This window comes from Anopheles aquasalis, chromosome 2, assembly GCF_943734665.1.
Source record: "Anopheles aquasalis chromosome 2, idAnoAquaMG_Q_19, whole genome shotgun sequence".
NCBI lineage: Eukaryota > Metazoa > Arthropoda > Insecta > Diptera > Culicidae > Anopheles > Anopheles aquasalis.
The window spans coordinates 8,424,804-8,445,000 of record NC_064877.1 but is presented as its reverse complement, the minus strand read 5'-3'; the positions used below and the strand labels follow the sequence as shown (position 1 = coordinate 8,445,000).

The following is a 20,197-nucleotide window of genomic DNA, read 5'->3' as shown; positions in this document are numbered from 1 at the left end:
AGTAAAGCAGCAGGTAGCGCGAGATAGAGAGATAGAGATAGTAGGAAAGTTAACAGTACGATTAGAGGGAATGCCGATATAACTTTCGCCTTGACAATTTGTTGTTACTCCATTTCATTCCTTTCACTTTATAACATAGATTTTTCCGATTACGGTTTGAGGTAAGCGATAGCTAAAGAGGGCAGACAGCCAGCCAGATGAGCACTCGTTGGCACTCTTTGTTTTTTAGTGGTAGTTGGTCACAGGCAAGAATTTATAAGGGAAGGCTTCTTTGACTGTAACCCCGGCAACCGGTAATCCTAGTAACTCAACTGTTGTTAACAATGATCTGCTTTTCATAGAGAATTTTTACTCAACATTCACGAAGCGTACCGACAGATTGTTAGTAGAAAAGGGAAATGAAACGGATATCCGCTCGCGTAACGGATCATCGCTGAGTGGAGCGCTTCCGAAATTCGCATCGAACACTGGGACCCTCGAGGAAGCGCCATAACTGCTGCCAAGCCAACTAGAGCCAGCGGGTAGTGCAATCAAAGAAGTGACTGTTCGATTAGAATCCGCTCGAAGCCAGCCGGTGGTCCGTACGTGAAGTTGTCCAGCACTATGTCGAGGATGGCACCGTCGTCGACGAACAGACAGGGATGCACCGTACCACGGACGTTCAGCACCGGTATGTTGAGATTGCGGCCGTTCAGGTAGAAGTTTAGCTCTACGTGATCGTACGCGACCCCTATCGTGTCTCCTTCCTGGGGTAATCCGGTGCTGTTCGCACCCACCGTTCCAACCGGTGTTGCAGCAGGGAAAACTGGTGCCGATACAGGTGTCATCAACTCGACCGACGAAGCACCATCAGTGGTATGTTCCGGATCGCCTTCCGACGCTGATGCCCCTGCTGCCGTGCTACCTTCTAACCGATGGATGGCCTCGCCGCCGTGAAGCACCAGGTGATTTGAGGTAAGACACCACGATTCTTTATCCTTTCCTCCGACCGCCTGGTTTAGATCGGTTTGTGGGGTAGCTAGGCCGATCGACCAGTGGCCGGATTGCTGCAGTTTTACCTCAAAATATGATTTCGATTGGACGAGCGGCGCATTCGCTAGGACGCCACCAGTACCGCAGGCACGCAACCCGCTCTTTATTATCACTACCTCGTGGCCTGCAAAGCGGAAGAGAGGGAGATAAGCGAAAGTGTTATGATGCTCGCTGGGAATTCCCAGACCGAGCGCTTATTACCCATATGGCCGGAGTCCAGCTGGACGGGGTTGTGGGATTTCTTGATGTGCACCGTTTGCGCTGGCAGCACGCCATTAAGGCAATTTTTGAGACAACAAAACATATTGCACAGATCGCGGAACGAGCCGCTGTTAGGCCGGATAATGAGTAATTTGCAGATTAACTACTGCACAGTTTTAGAAACCGATAACGAAAGTGTTGTTCCCTAAACAGGTGAAGTCATGCTTAACAAAAAGCCTCGCGACTTATCTAACGAGAGCGAGCACGAGAGGGTTCTTATAATGCACGGAAAAGGCGAAAAGCGCCAACTTTTAACTGCGATTTTCCTCGGAACTCGGAACGGGAACCAGAGACCTAAACAACAACAACAACTCACACACACACATACAGCGTCTTGACAGCTGTCAAAATGCTCACTTGCTACCCCTGGCGGAAACGGCTGAAACCAATCACCGCTATTGCGCTGTCTAGGAGTATTGTTTTGAACCACATTTTTCAACTTTAAACATGTAAATACCGTCGGTAACGACTGAATGGCCGGACAATTAAGTTTTTGCGTGTTTTCTTAAGAATTAACAAGAGATTCTTTCAATTTAATGACGCGAATATCAAACAAACACATGCACAAAATTCCTTACGACAATTTTAGACATTTTATTTCACTGTAAATTTGATTATCGATCATAATACGTAATCGGTAGTCTTTGTCCAGCACTGACTTCTGCCGCCAATGTCCGGCTCTCTCCGCGGGCTCGCATCGTTTTACTCTCTTTCCTGTGGCGGAGTGTTATGAGTCTTCACAAAGTACGCTACCACTTGCGTAGTATCGTGGTTAAAATCGATATTCCTTCCAATCCCTACGCTCACACTCACCCCAGCATCGCGTTATCACTTAATTCCGCTGCTTTCGTTTCCGATTTCGATAACTAAACTAAGCGCATAACAAATAATTTAATACATAATGCGTTCATCACGGACTTTACCCCTATACCATGCCAAAGATTTTCGAAATCAACTGTTAATCCAACGGCGGCAGCTGTCGGCAGTTGTGCGACTATCATAGCTCCGAAGGAATTTTTCGCTTCTGCTACTGGAGCCACTGGAGCGTTAATAGTGTTTATGAATTTTCCAGTTTCTTATTCTCGCTTTCGCTTCGTTTGCTTACCATACATTCACATCGAATTAGATTAGTTTGTACAACGGAAAACGTGAACGAATCGCTCATCAATAAATAAAGTACTTAGCTAAAGCATTAACCGTTTAGCAAGAAGCCGGCGCACAAACCAGCCGTCACTGTTCTTCGCGGAGATCAACTCGCTCGCCTGGAGATCACGAGGATCGCAACCGTTCCGTTTATGTACAGAAGATGAAAGGTTCACCTCCACCATGCATTTGGCTTTTCTCTCCATAGGGTGCAGTGTGTTCTATATAAGTAGCATCCGATCCATAAGCACTGTTGTATTTTAGTTGCAACGTTCTTTAGTACGATTCTCCCCTCTTTTTTGCGTTTGTTTAGTGATGCTAGTTTTCCATTATTGCGAGTAGTTTGGGTGATAAGAGGGGGTTTTTATGCTGGATATTCTTTTTTGCATTAAATCTGACCACGTATCCGCTGTATCCCTGGCACCATTGGATAAACAGTGACATATTTTATGGATTACAGAGGAAACGATCCACCACCACACAATTACCTCTGGTGCTTTGTGGCATTTTGGAGAGTTTTAGTTTATGTTTTTGAAACAAGCCCTATTTCTCCCGGGATGCAGCAAAATTTCTTGTGCCTTCCTGGACTGGCCACACAAAACAGTCTATCTTGGTTTTTATCATTCCCTCTCCCCCCCCCCCCCTCCCCCCTCTCACTATGCGCTCCTACACTCTCTCTTCCTTGCTTAAATCTAATGATTGCTTTTAGCAAAACTTGTATCTGCTTCTTCTTCTTGCTGCGGTTTCGGGCCTATGGGGGGACATCGTTGTGGATTTTTCGTCCGGACGAGCTACAACAAAACAAGTTCTGTTCAGCGATTCGAAGAGAGCAGACGTGTGGTGCTTTGCTTTCCGACCAAAAGATCCGGCACCATAAACCGGAAGAAGATCACACACCAGCGTACGAGCACGCAGGATTTAGTAGTATACGGGGTCGGCCACAATAACAGTGTTTAGGCAGTGGCCGATAATACATTCATGTACACACACACATACACACACACACACACATACGCACAGACATGAGACATGAGCATGAGCAACAGCTACAGCATAGAGCCCTGCAACACCTCGTCCTTTAGCCGCGTTCGTCTTTATCTTTCGCCAAGCCAAGCCAATCACCGGAAGAACCATAAGGAGAGTATTCTCTCTAGGATGTTAATGGGTTCCTGTGATGACGTGGGACGTGGGAGGACGGGTTGTCAAAGGATCGAAGAGGTTCACCCCGGACTCCCCCGGGTGCTGGTTGCTGGACCATCGTCCTCTGACCATCCCTCATGCATGCATGCCACCGCTTCCTACTCGGTCTTACACACTCTCGTGGTGATCGGCATGGCCGGCGATGAACGAGGCTGAGCAGAGCTTATTGTTGTCCTTCTTGCCGGCGGCCCGTTGCTGTACCGTCCGGTGGATGCAAAAGACGAGCACGACCACCAAAAACAGGAACGTGGCCGTGATGTAGACGAGCATGGACAGCTGCGATTCGCTCATGGTGCTCAGCTCGATCGGTGACAGCAGCACGTTCAGCTCGAGCGGTTGTGCCGAGTTGCCGGACACGATCTGGCACCGGTAGCGGCCATAGTGGTGCGCCTGAATGATCGGTATCGACAGGTACGAGCCAATGATTTGGCCTTCCTCACTGGAAAAACGCCCGCGGGGGGGGGGGGGGGGAAGGGGAGAACAAAATGAGGTCAGAGCTACATTGTTGAAGGCCAACGAGGTACTAAGTGGCGCTTTTGGCAGGCATACGTACCGTGTCACGTTCACCTGTTCGCCATCGGTGATGGAGTGTGGTTTGTCGTCAAACATCTGCATCCACTGGATTTGGTTGGTGGCGTCCGGTAGATAGAGGTTGCCCACGAACGCCTCACAGTAGAACCGGACGCTTTCGCCGACGTCCACCGTCAGATCTTTGGGCCGGAACGTTGGCATCGGATTGTCTAGCTTGTCTGTAAGATGATGGAGGGACAGAGAGAGAGAGCCGGTTCCGTGATTAGCAAGTGCACAGCACAGTGTCTGCTGATATGATGCACCTACCTTGCAGCCGCAGCTCAATGTTGTGGTGTATGGTGTGCGTTTCGTTGCGCAGAATGCACGTGTAGTTGCCGACGTCATTCTCCTCGAGCCGTGGGCTGTAGATCGTCTGGTTAGCCGCCTCCGGATACACGATGAACGAGGACACGTCCTTGCTCCAGGGATGTGGTTTTCCGTTCTTAAACCTGCAAGGAGGGAAAGGGGGGAGAGAAACGGGATGACGAAGTTTCATTAGTAATCTTTCGGACACGTGTACGTGGCGCATGGCAAGGCAGGCGCGAAAGAAGTTTGACCGAGCGGCCTGGCCGAGTATCCTGCTCCGTCTGCGTGTGCTGCAGGGCAAGTAAAACGGGCAGTTAAATCATCATTTGCGTTACGAACCGAACCGTGTTCTCAGAAATCAAAAAGGGGAGGTTCCACATTTGATAAATCGTCGAGTTTGCTAGCAATTAGATAATTGATGTTTGCGTACTGTACCAGCATGGCCACGCATGCCCATGTTCTAGGCCGCAATTGTGTGGAAAAACAGAAATATGCGAAAAATACAAACAAAATTTCAAAATGGTAGGCCCGCTTTAAGAAGCAAACATTAACGATATTCGTTCGTTCTATCGGTAACAACAGCAGTTCGGTTGCTAATCGCACCACTGGGCGAAACCGTTTGATATGGAAACGATACAAAACCCTTTTGGCAATCCTCTACCCCCCTACGTGGTGTAGGCCGGTTGCTATCAAGTTGGCGCAGAATGCACCCCTTGTTTCCTCGTAAACAAAGGTATTTGTTTAAAGCATACTTAATAGATTGAAATTATTGTATCTCATCGCCCACCTGCCTTACTTGTTCATCAATTTGGTATTTGGTAATGTTGCTCGATTCGAATCATAAAGAAAAAGAATCCGGTTGCCCTGGTAATGTTCTAATTATTGCCGCAAGCGAAGCAAAACACATACTTGAATTAAATGCACAACAGAACGAATGAATGTTCCGTTCAGCAGTCGTCTATACGATCGCAATGCGCTTGGTGACAACAATCCATGCGAACCCCCCTGGGTCTGGGAGGTGCAATTTGTAGCGGGGCAGAAGTATCACCAACGGTTGCAAATACGAGTCGATGCTGGGATGCAGGGTTAGTAGCACCACCGTTATTGCGATTCCGGACCATCAATTAGTGATTCGAAAGGGAGCGAAAAAAACCCATTAATTTGCTGGCGCTTTGCACGCGTCAACTGCCGTTCATCATCAGCCGCCATTATTATTGCCGCTTCAGTGGGTCCACTCCGTTCTCCTGGCTTCATCAATTTATTTATACGACCATATGACTGATCTAATCGAGTTTTCAAAGTCATACCCTTGAGCTGGTTCGATTACACTTCAACTGCTTCGCTGTAAGTCGAGAGAGCAAGGGAGGGCGAACGGTGACGGTAACAACATTATCATGTAATCACATTTGAATATTTCTGTGCTCGTATTACTCGCGGCACTTCTCGCGCCACTGTCGCTTGATTGGAGCGATAGATAAGTGAATGCCAGTGATACGCGCAACGCATCACCTAGACGCAGCATCAGAATCGACGCAAACATTTCGCAGAATTTGGGGAGCGCCTTCAGAACGTCTCAAAAGGGGAATCGAAACCAAAAAGGCAAACGGAGCTCGAAGACGAAACAGGCATGCGATGCAAAGCAACACGTGAAAGTAGAGCATAAGAATGACGTCCTTCTTTCTTTGATCTGAAGAGTTTTCATTTTACAGCACACCTGCCAGGAAAGAGGAACCATACATTCGGGGTGTAAGGGAGAAGTTGTTGTAAATCTGTACCCAAATGGGAGTTTGCGGTATTGTAGAGACAGATTGGCTCAAAAGTACTTATGAGAAGGGAAGCAGTACAAGGCGCCAACAAAGCCGCTAATTCCAATGGCCGCTGTTTACGTGATACACTGGTGCGTGCAGTCCGCTGCTGTCCCGCCAGATGCTTCACCAGATGTGTTGAGGGAGTGGTAGTAACGCCCATCGCTCTCCCTTTTCAACGGGCGATTGTTTGTAAAACATTTAGCCATCGCAAGCAATCACAACATCGTTGCCGCCGGATCAGATTACCGCGCAACGGCCGCTGGATGCAGCATACTGTCGGCAAAGTGGCTTTCATCTGATTTCGCGATCGATACCGATACGTATTGTATCGATTGATGAGGAAATTGGTCGACGATCGCATCGTGGAGTACTGTTGCCGGAAGGTGATGCATTTGTATGGATTCTTCGACGGTACTTGAGCTTCCCACATCATTAAATGTATTTAAGCGGTATTTGCTTTTAAACTTTGTCATGTTTTAGTTGAAGTAAAATTCTCTTTCAATTTAGCCTTTTATGTAACACGAATTAAGTCTCTAGATTCAATTACATCGGTATACCATCGACTTACTGTAAAAAAATGCTCATAATGACAGTGTAGTAGCCAGCGACGGACATTACGTCGTAGTGACCATTTTGATTGGTCTCCTAATGTCGCCAAAAATGGGTAGAGTGACAATCTGCGGCAAGCGGCAAGCTGCGGAGTGAACAGGACTTTCTCTCTCTCTCTTATCTGGTAGCAATTTAGAAAACATGTCATCCCTTGTCTATTCATGTTGCTGCGTCGGTCAAGCTGCACCGCGGCCAAACATCCGCTTTCGCCCGGCGGCCCTGTTGTTGCCTTGGTCGTTTTATTAGTAATTTTACTTGTTTTCCACATTAAACGGACCACGGGCACAATCAGTGCCTTGCTGCCGTGTTGTACGCTCAAAAACCCTCTCTGGACCCCCCGGGGGGGGGGTCCCAGTATCACGCAGTACGGACACGTGAGCGTACCGTCTGCTGCCTTGAGCCTAGACGTTGATGATGATGATGATGACGGCGTCACCGTCTACATTGGCGGAGACCATTGCGCTCGGTTCTGTTTTGCATAATAATAAACTCGCCAAAAAAAAAAAACGCGCCCACCCGATGAACGGATAGCCGCGTCAAAACGGAAACGAGCGACGGAACGAGGCACGTAATCTGGTTACCGCGAATCATCGTCGTCGTCGTCGTCGCCACACGAACCCAGTCGGTTTGGTCGCTTTGCGGTAGAAAAAGAGAAAAAGATCGAGCAGCGCTCGGTTTCGTGGAAAGGGACATTGTCTTGAAATTGTTTCGCAAATCAGCTGCTGCTCGCTAACCCTTTGCTGATGCTGGCTAGTAGCCTGGCCAGGAACAGTCATGCCAACGGGCAGACCCGGCAACAAAATCGAATGCAAAGACCGAGCACGGAGAGGAAGCGTCTCTCTTATTCCACTAACGCGGTGAACGCTTCCTTTAATGTGGCGAAGAGAAGCATTTGCATCCACGGTGAACGCTGTTGGGACCGTACCGCAATCGTTTGAGTTCAAATCTGAAGCAGCTTCCACGGCCGCGGTGCACTACATTGGCCCGCTGGGTTCGAGCTCGCCAATGGTCGGTGGTCACCAAACCAACGAGGCTTATCGATGGCTGGCCATCTTTCCCGAGAACTTGGACTGTTGTCCTCCGTGCCGATTCCGAATATTCAAACGCGGTATGCACAACGCGGTCCGGGGTCTTCGGGGGAGCGTCCGCGACGCGATTGAATTTTCGGAAATCTAGCATCGACACGTCTGCATCATCTTCAACGTTCTGATGGCCTGCAGCTTCAGTTCTTTTTTTGCGTCGGAAGCAAAGTAAAGAGTTAATATGCCTCTAAAAAATCCTCTAACGAGACTTTACTCGATGAAATCCATTAAACATGGCGCGACAGTAAAGGTTCGTAAAGGTTGAAACCAGGAGTATGTGCTATTGTTCTTGAGAAAGGATTTTTTCGGATAGTTGGATGTGTGCTCAGGAAGAGAGAGGATTCTGTGGCGGCACAAAAAGTGTGAGAAACGAGCAATTCGATACGATCGCCGACGGTGGAGACCACTGACTGACTGACTGACACAACCTGCCGCCAACTGCCGGTTGGTGAGCAGAACTCTACCACTGTACCCAGACACACACCGGCGGAGGAGCAGCGCCACCAGCATGCATGGGAATACGATCGCTAAACGACCCGCGGTGTATGACCGCTTGCTTGACGCTGCCAACCGGCAACACCCGCAGAAACACTACTGCACTCTTTCCTTTCCTTTCCTGGACCGGTGGGGCTCATTTGCATTGAAAAGTGGACAGCCGTTCGGGGGACCACTTGAGTCGCCCGACTGCCAACACTTCTTAACCACAAAAAGCTCTGATTACAACCGATCCCCTCGCGTTGTGTTTATCCCTTTCGTCGTCGTTGTCGTCGTCGTCGTCGTCGTCGTGGTCGGCAGCAGCAGCACCGCACCGTCAGCGTGACACAGCATGCCGGCGACTTTACGGGGAGGGAGTTGACTTCTGATGTAAACCGCACTAAAGACCTGCTCGGATTTGGATGCCAATAATGATGGGCCAATGAGGTAAAACAGATCGCTCCACCGACCGGTGTAATTGGATATGGGTCACCCCCCTCTCCCTGGACACCACTTTGCCCCAAATATTGTCCTCAGCGTTGTCGCCGACTTTGCACACCCTTAGGCGGTCTTGGCGGTTGCTTCTGGTAGAGCTCTGTTCAAGCGGCAGGCGGTGGAGCAGGTGGAGAGCGGCTTGATGTGCCCTAAAGTGTTCTTAATAACACGGACAACATACAACACCTTCTTGTCGGATCACTCTCTCTCTCTGTCTCACCTTCCTTCTGGTTGGCAGAACCAGAACCGACAGCAACTCGACCAAAGCGTACAAGCGAGCGCCAGACAATCCCCCCGGTCACAGTCGCAGTTGTTGGGTGGTGGCAGGGTACCGGCGACGCTGACCTGACTGGACTGGACTTGCCCGTATCCCAGTTGAAAGGTTTCCCTAGCGCTCTGTTTGTTGTACCGAAGGCAAAGCGTCTTTGACACCAGGCCGCCGCCAGGCAGTCCGATCCACAACACCTCACAGTGACAGCACGGTCCTCCTCCTCCTCCTCCTTCGCCTCGAAGCAACCCGACCAGAGGTATTCGGTTTCGATGAAGCACCCCGGAACCCAACCCTTTTTTGCTTGCAACGGTAAACAAGGCGACCGGAGGACCGGAAGAACCCGAGACGAAACCCCCCGGGGCCCGGGCAGCTTGCAAGTTTGCAGTTTTCTCTGCGGCCACCAAGCTCTGTGGCAAATGGCCGGTGACACGATTGACAGTGTGCTTGCCTTGGCTTTGAGTGTTCGCGGTGCGGGGATTTTCTGCCCGTCAAAGACTCATTCGGGGAACAGAACCCGTGAGAACGGAAGCCTTTGGGGTGAATCGCATGCCGCATGCCGAACTACAGTACTTCGTCGTCACTTCGGGGAATCCCGCCGCGTGCCACCACCACCACCACCGATGGCAATTGTTTGAGTTTGCTTTTTTTGAGCTCCATGAGGAGGAATAGAGGCCTCCGGGTGGTGGTGGACAGCTGGTGGTGGGGCTCCAAACGAAAAGTGTTATCTACGGTAGCGTAGCGTCAACTAGTTCTCGGTGGTTTGCGAGTTTTGCTCCAACAATCACGCAGCTGCGATGGGTACATCGAAAAAAGTACATTTTTTCAGACATGCACTCCTAAATTTGATGCCATACATGGAATTTTTAACAAATCGTCCCCAAAACCAGACCAAATATACTTAAAAAGTTGTAGTTTATTATGGCATTTGCAAAAGAAGCTATAGGTTGATAGTTTTCTAACAAAAAATCGTCAAAAATGAACCGTTTTTAATCGGAATCAAAAGACTTGCCCCCTTAAGACTAAGCGACGAACCCGGTTTAATTATTGATCAATCACTTTTTTTACTTCAAACCGATGCCAAAAATCGAAAAATTGGAAATTCAACAGAAATTCTACGGGGCTACCTAGATAAACTTATAATCTCTCCAAAAAAATGTTGATTTGTATATTTCAGATCACCAAGCACGTGGCTACGATGGGCAGCCGAAAACGTACTTCGCCCGGAGAATGGTAGACGACGACCTAGCCCGTAAAGTCTTCTTAGGTCTTCCGGATGGACAGAGAGGGCTTGATAGGCCTAAATCCGGGTGGAGCGACGATATCGACATTGATGCTAGAATAGCAGGAATTACAACTTGGAGTACGACGGCGCTCGATCGCGAGCGGCGAAGGAATCTTCTGTGGCAGCCCAACACCGCTCGTCGGTTGTAGCGCCGGATAAGTAAAGTAAGTAAAAAACACCATAGACGAGAGGAATTGTAGAAAGTGATTGTCAACGACTGTCATAAACGCAGTATGCCGTGAATTTCTGTTCGAACACAGCACGTCAATTCCAGAACGCAAATCAACATCATAAACATGTGCCTTCCGTGGCCGAGACATTTCACCGGCGAAATCAACGCCACAGGTCCAATACACAATTAGAACAGCGGGCACTTCCGAGAACTGAGGCGCCATGTAGCGAGAGCATGTGGAGATTTGCAATTTACAGATCAACAAATGTTGGACTGCAATCCACAACAACCACTACAGCCGCGGAATTTGAACTGCTGACACAGAGAACCAGAGAGCCAGAGAGAGAGAGAGAGAGTGAGAGACACACAACGACACCGCTGATGGCCTGCACCAACCTCTCGTGTCCTCTCGGTTGCATGGAACTTTGCAATCAATAATCATTTAATTAGCAAGTTCCGTGTCATATACAGACCACAGCTGTCCCGGGCCAACCGTCACGTTCGTCAGTAACCGCGACCACCATCACCACCAACGGGGCGGCCGCCAATCATTAAAAGCGACATGAAACATGGCACCCGTTGCATCAAGCTGCAGCTACCGACCACACTGTTCGTGCGCGCGCGTGTCCCTGTGGTGGCCAACTTCCAGCAGCCCCACCCTTCCACTCGATTGCAAAGTAATCTCGCAAAACAAACGTAAAAGACAGATGGATGGACAGGTCGGTCTGTGCACGGTAATGTAAATATGTACCGATATTTATTGATAATTATTATCTACCCCTTCCATCCTCGTTATCCCCTCTTTCTCTCTCTCTCTCGGGCGGTCCAACTACACTCCTTCCAAACCGTAATGAACATAATGGTTTTCGCAGAACTCGCTGTGCACAGAAGGTGCCCTCGAACTAGCTCAAATTCTACGAATTCCAGGGCCTGCACCGGCAGCACCACGCACAGCAGCAGCAGCAGCTCCGTAAATATAAGTCAGTCAAATCGAACGAGCAACGAGTAAACGAATGTACGTCGCGCGATAATCAAGGTGCACCACCAGCAAGTAGAGAGCGCGAGAGAGAGAGAGGGTGAAGGTGCGATAGTGGTGGTCGTGGTTCCTAGAACACCAACGGCTTTCGCGCGATTCGCGCGGCTTGCGATTGATTGACGGCGCATGGTTCTTCATTATTATCAACATCATTATCAGATCCTCAATATAGGCATAATATGTGTTGTGGATGATACCGCGACGTTGCCCGATAAGCCAGGACTTGCAAACAGAGTGCACGGGGGGTTTTCCACGTTTCTACGAAAAGTTTTCGAGATTTTGTAATTCCCCCGAAAGCCTAAAATGAGTTGCGTACGCCGAAGCAGAAACCAGCGCTCCGTACCACTGCTCTGCGCTGGTGGCGAGAGAGATAACGAAGCACGCACTGCACTGGATACGCCAAAAGCCGTTTCCAAGAATTCCGGAACGCGAGGGTTTAGGGTTCGAGCTTTGACTATTGGCGGCTCTGGTGAGAAGATTAAAGTAAGATTGGCTAATGATAAGATACGGAGACGGTTGATGATCTCATTTTTGGGGGAAACACCAGGCTGCATATCGGGCTTGTCGATCCCAGGAATTAATACCGAAGCAGACGATATGCTCATTATCGCCCCCCAGGGGTTCAGAGCCATCCTCGTGCAACAATTGCACTATCCTGCTGTTGACCACTGGTGGTGGGTTGCTGCTTCTGCAGCTCCTACATGTCCCCGGGAATACTGAGAATGAAGTTGTCATACAACATGCTATCGCTCCTGTCACTATGCGCATCTACTAGCAACACATACACACCACCACCTTCCATATCGCTGTCGTCTGTCCGAGCCAGACAAGACGGGTGGTAGAGATATGGGTTAGTTCCGCGAAGTGGCTGATAAAAAAAATATCCGTCCGTCGATACGGATACGCAACAAGCAGAAAGGTCGAACGGTGGTGCCTCCTGGAAAAGGGTCAAACCCAACTGCACCATTTACATTCCGCTCCGCTTTTATGTCGACGATGGACCATTATATTCTAAATCATGTAATGCATGCACTACGGGCGTACTGAGTCCCCGCCGGGGGATCCTTTATTGCTAGTAGAGCAACCTAGTCTAGACCGGTTCCGCAATCAACCGTTGATGATAGATAAACAAAACTCGGAACCCATCAACTCTCGCCACGAGACCACTGGCAACGGCTGCTTACCTCACCATCAAGGCCACGGTAAGGTTAGGAATGGCGTCTCGGATAGCTGACGCATTTATAAACTGGAAGAAAAAAAAATTCAACTAGATCTAATCGTGGATTTCAAGTGCAGCGTGCACTAACAGGCCAGTGGCTAGGTGAAGCTAGTCGGAATGGACAGTCTTTTCGGGCCACAGCAATTGGATTCCGAGAATGTGGTGAACACATAAAACAAAAGGTTCAAGAGATGTCGGCGGTGGTGGCGGCGTCAACGATGTCTTTAGCTTCTTTATGACGATGCTGCCATGGTGCGACAGAGGGCGACCGTTTATGCTGTTGTCCCGAATTACGGCGGCCACACGCACTGGATGGACGGACACAGGAAAGCGGGAAGTTGTAGACGAGCGGCGTTGACTCTGAATATGCAATCTCCCACGGGATCGTCGCCGAGAAGACGAGCACGAGGAGTTGTTGCTGGTGCGGCTGGTGCTGTCGCTCCTTTAGCACCCTAATTGGATCTCTCTCATTATCTCGCCCATTTCTCGGGATTGAATTTCATAAAAAAAAAAACATAACAACAGCGGTGGATAAAACACGCACCGGCGAAGGCGCCGGTCACAACTTCCTGGAATCACTCAAGGACGAAGAGTAGCAGCCGCGTTGATGACCAGTTCCGCGTGTGGTCGCGTCATCAGCGAATGCGCAGACAAATCCCATACTGGTTCCGGCAGGGTAACACACATCATCGCGATCCCATTGGGACCTACTACGGGAACTGTTCTGGCCCGGACTGTCACTGAAGTCTCTAGGGTAATGCAAGTCCCAAGAATTGTGGGCCTCCACGTATGGAACTGGATGTGGTACTTTCCAGAACCAGGAACAAACACACGAGCGCACTAGAATTGGTTGAAATTGTAGCCTTCCTTTCCTCAATTACGGCCGCACGATTCTCGCAAAAAAAAAATTGGCCGATAAATGCCTACGTCAAGTCGAAAACGTTCTTCCAAACACGTCAAATTATGCCCGTCACGCCAAATTGGTCCAGCGCATCGCAGCGGGATTCGCAGAAAGCGGCCAGTTAGCAATCATCTGCCGCTCCACCTCTCACACGCAATCGCACACGAATGCAACGGCAAATTGGCCCCGAGAAGAACCGCCAAAAACTCCCGTATCTAACCGGATACCGGACGACGGATATTTGCCACACGCTGTCCCATTGATTGCCATCCCCCCCCCTTCATTATCAACCAAGATAACGGTCCCGTGGGACCGACCGACCGACTGTACCTGCTGGATGCTGGATTCCATACTGCCGTCGAAGTATTCGAGAATCCTTGAATGAGTTCTCGATGCTCGCTCAAAACGCAAACCATCGCTCGATCGATCGAGGATCGAGAACAGGAACGAACGTGTGCAGCATTTATGCTCAGCATCGTCATCGTTCGTCACTTCTTGGGACGAACGAGGCAGACCCCGTAGTGGATGGTCCCAGTCCCAGAGGACGGACCCGGCGCGACTCCAGAGACGAGCCCGGTTGATTATGGTGTCTCGGTTTCGGTTGGGTGTATGTTTCAGACATTGCTTCCCATCTTTCCTTCTTTCTCCCTGGGCAGCATCTCACCGAAGCACAAGAGCGAGCATAGGGGGTGCGGATCGCGCACCGAGAGACAGGGAGACCCCGAGATTCCTGGAAGTGGCTGGCCCATTCAAGCGGCCGGTCCGACGGACGGACCACGTTGCGCGAGCCGAGTGTGAGAAATACCGAGTGTCAGTAATGGCGATTAACAAGACTCCACCTCGTTCGCTCGCTTGCTCGCTCGCTTGGTTGGGTTGGTTTGTGTTTGGATCTTCTTTTACTGCGCGATCCGCGATGATCGTAGTGTCGTGGTGTTCCAGTGTCTCGAGAAACAACCTGAGACATGTACCCACCACACGCGTTGTTGCGCGTTCGCGCGCGATGGATTGTTTTGATTTCTGTTTTGTCGCCAGCGACAGCGTGGTGTGGTCCCACAGACACTGTCCCCATCGCGAGAGTCTTTTGATGCCCGCAGTGCGAGACATAATAAACTCTTTTGATGCCCGCAGTGCGAGACATAATAAACTTGCGCGGTTCTTATAGCTCGTTAAATTTATGGGAAAGACAAATCCGCAAACCACGAGGCTTCGGCAGTGGCTTATCGCACACTGTCAGCAGCTGCATGCAGGAAAATGCGCGGCTCGATCATCGATCACGTTTCATTACTTTACCGGAATCCGCGAGTCAGGAAGTAATGGCCACCGTCTTCGTGTCTGCTGCGTCCAGCACGAGAATTGTTTCTGGCAAAAAGGGCTGTGATTGGGTTCTTACCTGCAAAAAAAGAAATGGCAAAAAAGCGGAACAAGAGAACAAGGATTAGAAGAATGCGCGGCTCGGTGTTCCTTCCCAATAATCCGGTGGTCCTCCTCCGATGATCCGGAGTAACCCAATCCCCACCGGCGAGATTGTTCCCGGACGGCAACAACAGGATAAACGGTTTTCGGAAGCAGCTTAGGACCTTGGACAGAGAGTGCAAAGGAAAGAAAAAGGGCCCCTCTCAGACTGCACAGGAAATGCCGCCCCGAATCACCATTGTTCACTTCGTCGTTCTTCTCCTTTTAACCTTTTGTTTTCATCGCCCCCAAGAGCCGCGTCCACGTTTCGAGAACCTGGCAAAGTGCTCTTGCCGAATTCTTGGGGTTCGACTCCGACCTCCACTGGAAACAATGGACCCAAGGAACGGACGATGCGGCGAGAGGTGAAGTATGAAATGTGGTTCACAAGCACCAGCGATGGCCACTGCACGGCCCAGAAGAGAGTTCTTGAGAGCGAGAAAGCGCACGTTTGAAAGGCGCGTCATTGCTAAGGAGTGTCTCCGCGCACAAGCGGCCAGCCAGCCAGCCGATCTCTAATCTCGCGAACCGATCTCTCATCTTCACCAAACAGAGAAACCAGTCAGCACACCGCCACCACCCCTGCCGAGGCCCATGGAGGCCCCGCATGGTAGCATTCTTTTGAGCAGTTCGTTTTAACCGCACCGACCGTTGGATTCTCGGGAATCGGGTGGGTTTTATGCCCAGGGTCTTGTTAGAGAGCGAAGGCCACCTCAAAGCGGGGCAACAGCACTGAGAGATGAAGAGGTCGACCTCGTCGTCTTCCTTTTCTCTTCGTTTTCGGCGTCGTCGGTGTCGTCCTCATCGTAGGAGATATATACCTGCGGCCCGGGGATCACCTCCCCGGCCAAAGAGATGATAAATCTAGCGGAGCGAAAACAAAAGTAAAAACAAATGACGAACATGGATGGTGCGCGGCCAGACAGAGGACTTTCCGGCCAACAAGCTAGGAATGTCTCAATATCCAGGACCAACACCAACGGCCGGTTGTTGTATAATTACGGTACAGAACCACAACATGAAGGACATCATCTTCCCCTATCTCGCAAGCATCTAACGGCGGAGTGAGCAACAGGGAGCTAGACCGTTTGCTCGTCTGAAGAAGTGCGCCGGTTGCTTCTGGGCGGTCACAGACCGTTCTCTGAGTGGGCTGGTATGCTCGAGAGGCATGATTAATCATGTCTTTAGGACCAAGCGGCCTCGACCATACGAGGAAGAGAGTTCCCACCGACGGACTGACCGATGATCTAGCGCCCAAGTATTAGCAGACCAGCGTTAGACTCTGTGCTGGGTCCCGCAGCATTCCCGGGTCCGCCTGTACCAGGTACCATAAAACAAAGGGACCTTCAAGGATTCGCATTTCACACTTTCTACCGACCGAGCGTAACTACCAACCATTACCTTGGTTGCAACAATCAAAAGGCACCACGGGGCGCACACTCTGTAGGGTTTCTTGGAAAGAGGTGCGAAACCTTCCTTGGCCAAGGACCAAACTCGCCACCAACCGGTGCCCAAAACCGGAGTCTGCCGAAAATTCCGGGAACGCACCGACTCTTCCCCTTCACTGCATCACCGGCTTTCCACAGCTTTCCACTTCGGCAACATTTTGCATCGGTGTTGGTGTACCGCTTTGCCAGCTTACAGATCAGGTCTGCTGCTCGGTTGCTGCTGTTAATGGCGACCATTCGTCTCAATGGTCGGTAATTGATCGTTGTTTAGAGCCGGCCCAGCAGCATCGAATTCCGAAAAGTGGTTGGTTGGTTGGTTTGTGTAAAAATGTTAGCTTAACCTGAGATTGCAGATGCTCAAGATTGCTGGCAGACAGCAGAAGAAGGAAGTTGCCATTCTTGTCTGTTCCCTGTTGTTGTCCTTTCGCCGATCGTGCACCTTTTCTTGGTTGGTCCATAAAGTTTGATGTTCTTTTTTCTTTAAAAAGAACATCCAGGTACCTGGATTTCCTCTCCGGGCATTGCTTAGTGGACTTAACCAGTCCCATCACAAGGCAGTACCGGTCAGTAGCTAATTATATTGGCATGCGGATGAGGTAGCAGTCCATATACAACGGCTCGACACTCAATTGCGACACCTGTTCGCCGCCGCCACATGATTAGCATACAATCGACAGTCGACAAACGCGTGACCACCTGCCAGCCCCTATTTGTGAGTGTTTTTTTGTGAAGACAACAACACGACTATCGACAGAGAGAGAGAGTATTCGCAAAAACGATTCCTCGCGTAAATGCCTCTGGCGTACTCATCGGTGCTCGGGGTTTTTCGTGCGCTTCCCTCACTGAGTCACCGGGAATGAGTAAGACGTTAGAGCGGAGTTTAGCTCTGCTGCTGATGCTGTTGCTTTACGGCTCATTACCTCGCTGACATCATAATACGGTTGTGTTCATATGACGCGAACCGAAATCCCAGTCCGCGGTTGGATGCCACATGAAAACATCGGTCAACAAGCCAACCACTCTCAACCATTGCGCCAGCATCTGCATGCTGTTTCATCAACTCGTTTGTCATGGGTCCCTCGGTGCGCGGTAATGTGTTTGCCGGGAGCAAGATTTTCCCGGAAAATCGTTTGTTTTTTGCTGCCAGGCTGTTGCGCGCTGATGCAGAGCCGTGCTGTGGGGGAGCCCAGTCCAGTCATCCAGCAATCACTAGCGCCTCCATGGAGATCCGGATAGGACCATGAGCGGTTGTGCGAATGATTCTGCTAGGAGCTTGATGTAGGTGGTACCCGGGTATCTGTGCACCATTATTATTAGCTTTTGTTTGGCTTCAGACGAGCGCTGTGTGGGGGCTACTCTGGTCCAGTCCAGCACCGTAGGTTGAGTCACATTTCGCACTCACTAACCCCCTGTCTTCTCGCGTTTGTTTGTGGAGTTCACGGTATTCATCGACCTTTCCTCACTGTTCTGATGCGCGGCGCTAGAAGTGAAACGTGTCTGGATTTGGAAAAAAACGCGGCCATCGGTGGGAGTGGCAGTTGGGAAATTTGTAAATAAATAAAACCCCGACTACTACGTGACGATGCTTCGAGCCATCGGATCGGCTACAATCGCAATCGCAGCAATCAGCCTTGGCACTCGGTACATGACAGAACATCGTTCTCTGTCCGCAGATCCCACGGGAGGGGGATAGCAAACATGATTCGCAAACAAACGCAAACGGCCACAATAAAAGGTGGACGAGTGTACGGTGAATGCGCGAACCTCAATAAAACTCAATCATAACTCGCGTGGAAGTTCGAAACATAATTACGTTTTGCAAAAGGGAACAGAACGGTGGCCAGCACAGCACAGATGGTGTGTGAGAAAGAGAGACAGATAGAGAGAGAAACAGAGCGAGAGAAACATGATGGAGGACACCATGTTGTGGTCAAAACATTGGTGCTGCTGTGCTGCTGTTATGATGATGCAGATGCAGATGCAGCGTAATGCAATATCGTCCGTTCGCCGCAAGCCACGCCGTGAAAGGGAACCGCCCCCCCCCCCCCCCCCCCCCCACATCTCACACATCCAGAAACCATGGTACCGTGTCGATGGTCGATGGTTTTTGCATCGTTTTTCCTCTTTTTTGAAGCAACGAAGGGAGCGCACCAATTTTCATCATGCGCCAGCTGCTGCTGCTGCCGCTGCCGGCCGGATCTGCAACCACCGAGCGCTGCTGTGGATCGGCGAATGGATTATTGTGGCTACGGATTTCCACGAAATCCGTTCGAGCACTCTCGGTGCACCGTGTAGGTGCATCGTTTCATGTTTTCTGCAACCGCAACGCAACTGCGATGATGAATGACCTGTTTTTTATTCTTCTTCATCGGATGCATCGAAGCACTTTTCCCGCCGAGTGAGAACGAAGCTCATTTGCCTGCAAAAGTTGGCGTTCAGTTGGAGTAGAAGTGTTTAATGAGGCTCCTGGGATCAGAGGTTCCTTTGTTTGTGCTTGTTCCGGAACACTCCAGCGTGATCCAAACCGAACAGCTGGCACCCGGTGGAATGGATGAACGATCTCAATGAATGGGACAAATCAAGAGGGTAATTCAGCAATCGGATTCCGATTCCAAATAATGACAGTTCGCAGTAACGCAGACGAAACCACGCAAACAAATAGGATCGCCTTCTCGCAGGGCCTGCTCAACCCCGCCTGCTGGGACGGCGCGTAAGCCAATTATTATGATTGCAACTCAAACAAACCGGGTCGATTCGTTGGCTCGCTCTTGTGTCATCCCTTTTCGGTGCTTTGGAGATCCAAGCAGCAGGCCGGTCGCCGTGTGCCGGCTTCCGCGAAGAAAAGACAATCACGCATCAAGAGGCACGAGCGAATGCGAAATGCGAAAACCAAGAACGGTGCTCGGTGCCAAGAAAGATTGCAATAACCGACGAGAAGAGGGAAGGGGAATGGGGTTGGAGACGTGCGCACCGAATGCCAAGATAATCGATTCAGAGAAAACGACATTTACCGGAGCGCAGCGGCGGAACCAGCGTCTCGCCACCGGAAACCTAACCGGCGTGGTAAGCACACGACACGCATTATGGTGGCCATTCTGGTAGCGTTGCTTCCGCCCGTGGTTCTCGCGACCGACCAACGACGCGCACCACGACGGTTTGATGAGGAAAGGGAGGAAGCGAAAAAAGAGCGAAATGATTCACGACGACTTTACCTGAACGTCGGACTGTGTCAGCTGCAAGGACCGGCATGACCCGGCAAATAATCTCTTCTCTTCGGATTCCGCACCCACAAAGTAGGAGGATAAGTAGAAGTAGTCTCCATTCCATCATTCACCGACGGGCGTGGAAAACTCGGTCATGGGGCACCCTTTTGCGTGACCTTGAAGAAAAGAACCTTCAGAAGGACCTCATCCTACAACTTTCTGCATCCCACCTT

General features: G+C 50.3%; 2 protein-coding genes across 2 annotated transcripts in view; both read right to left on the bottom strand.

The window, feature by feature from the left end:
* LOC126580920 (SPRY domain-containing protein 7) overlaps nt 1-1,606 on the bottom strand; it is a 1,765-nt gene extending 159 nt beyond the window's left edge. The window contains exons 1-2 of the mRNA XM_050244271.1: nt 1,234-1,606; nt 1-1,156 (exon numbers count right to left, since the gene is read on the bottom strand). The exon at nt 1-1,156 is cut by the window's left edge and continues 159 nt beyond it. Of these exons, the coding sequence (XP_050100228.1) occupies nt 531-1,156; nt 1,234-1,336 (729 nt within the window). The 5' untranslated portion in view covers nt 1,337-1,606 and the 3' untranslated portion in view covers nt 1-530. The remainder of the gene's footprint in view (nt 1,157-1,233) is intronic.
* Nucleotides 1,607-1,863: 257 nt separating this feature from the next.
* Nucleotides 1,864-20,197, bottom strand: part of LOC126570189 (fibroblast growth factor receptor 1-like) — a 30,645-nt gene continuing 12,311 nt past the window's right edge. Inside the window, exons 3-5 of the mRNA XM_050227766.1 lie at nt 4,474-4,655; nt 4,190-4,385; nt 1,864-4,075 (exon numbers count right to left, since the gene is read on the bottom strand). Coding sequence (XP_050083723.1) covers nt 3,745-4,075; nt 4,190-4,385; nt 4,474-4,655 — 709 coding nt within the window. The 3' untranslated portion in view covers nt 1,864-3,744. The remainder of the gene's footprint in view (nt 4,076-4,189; nt 4,386-4,473; nt 4,656-20,197) is intronic.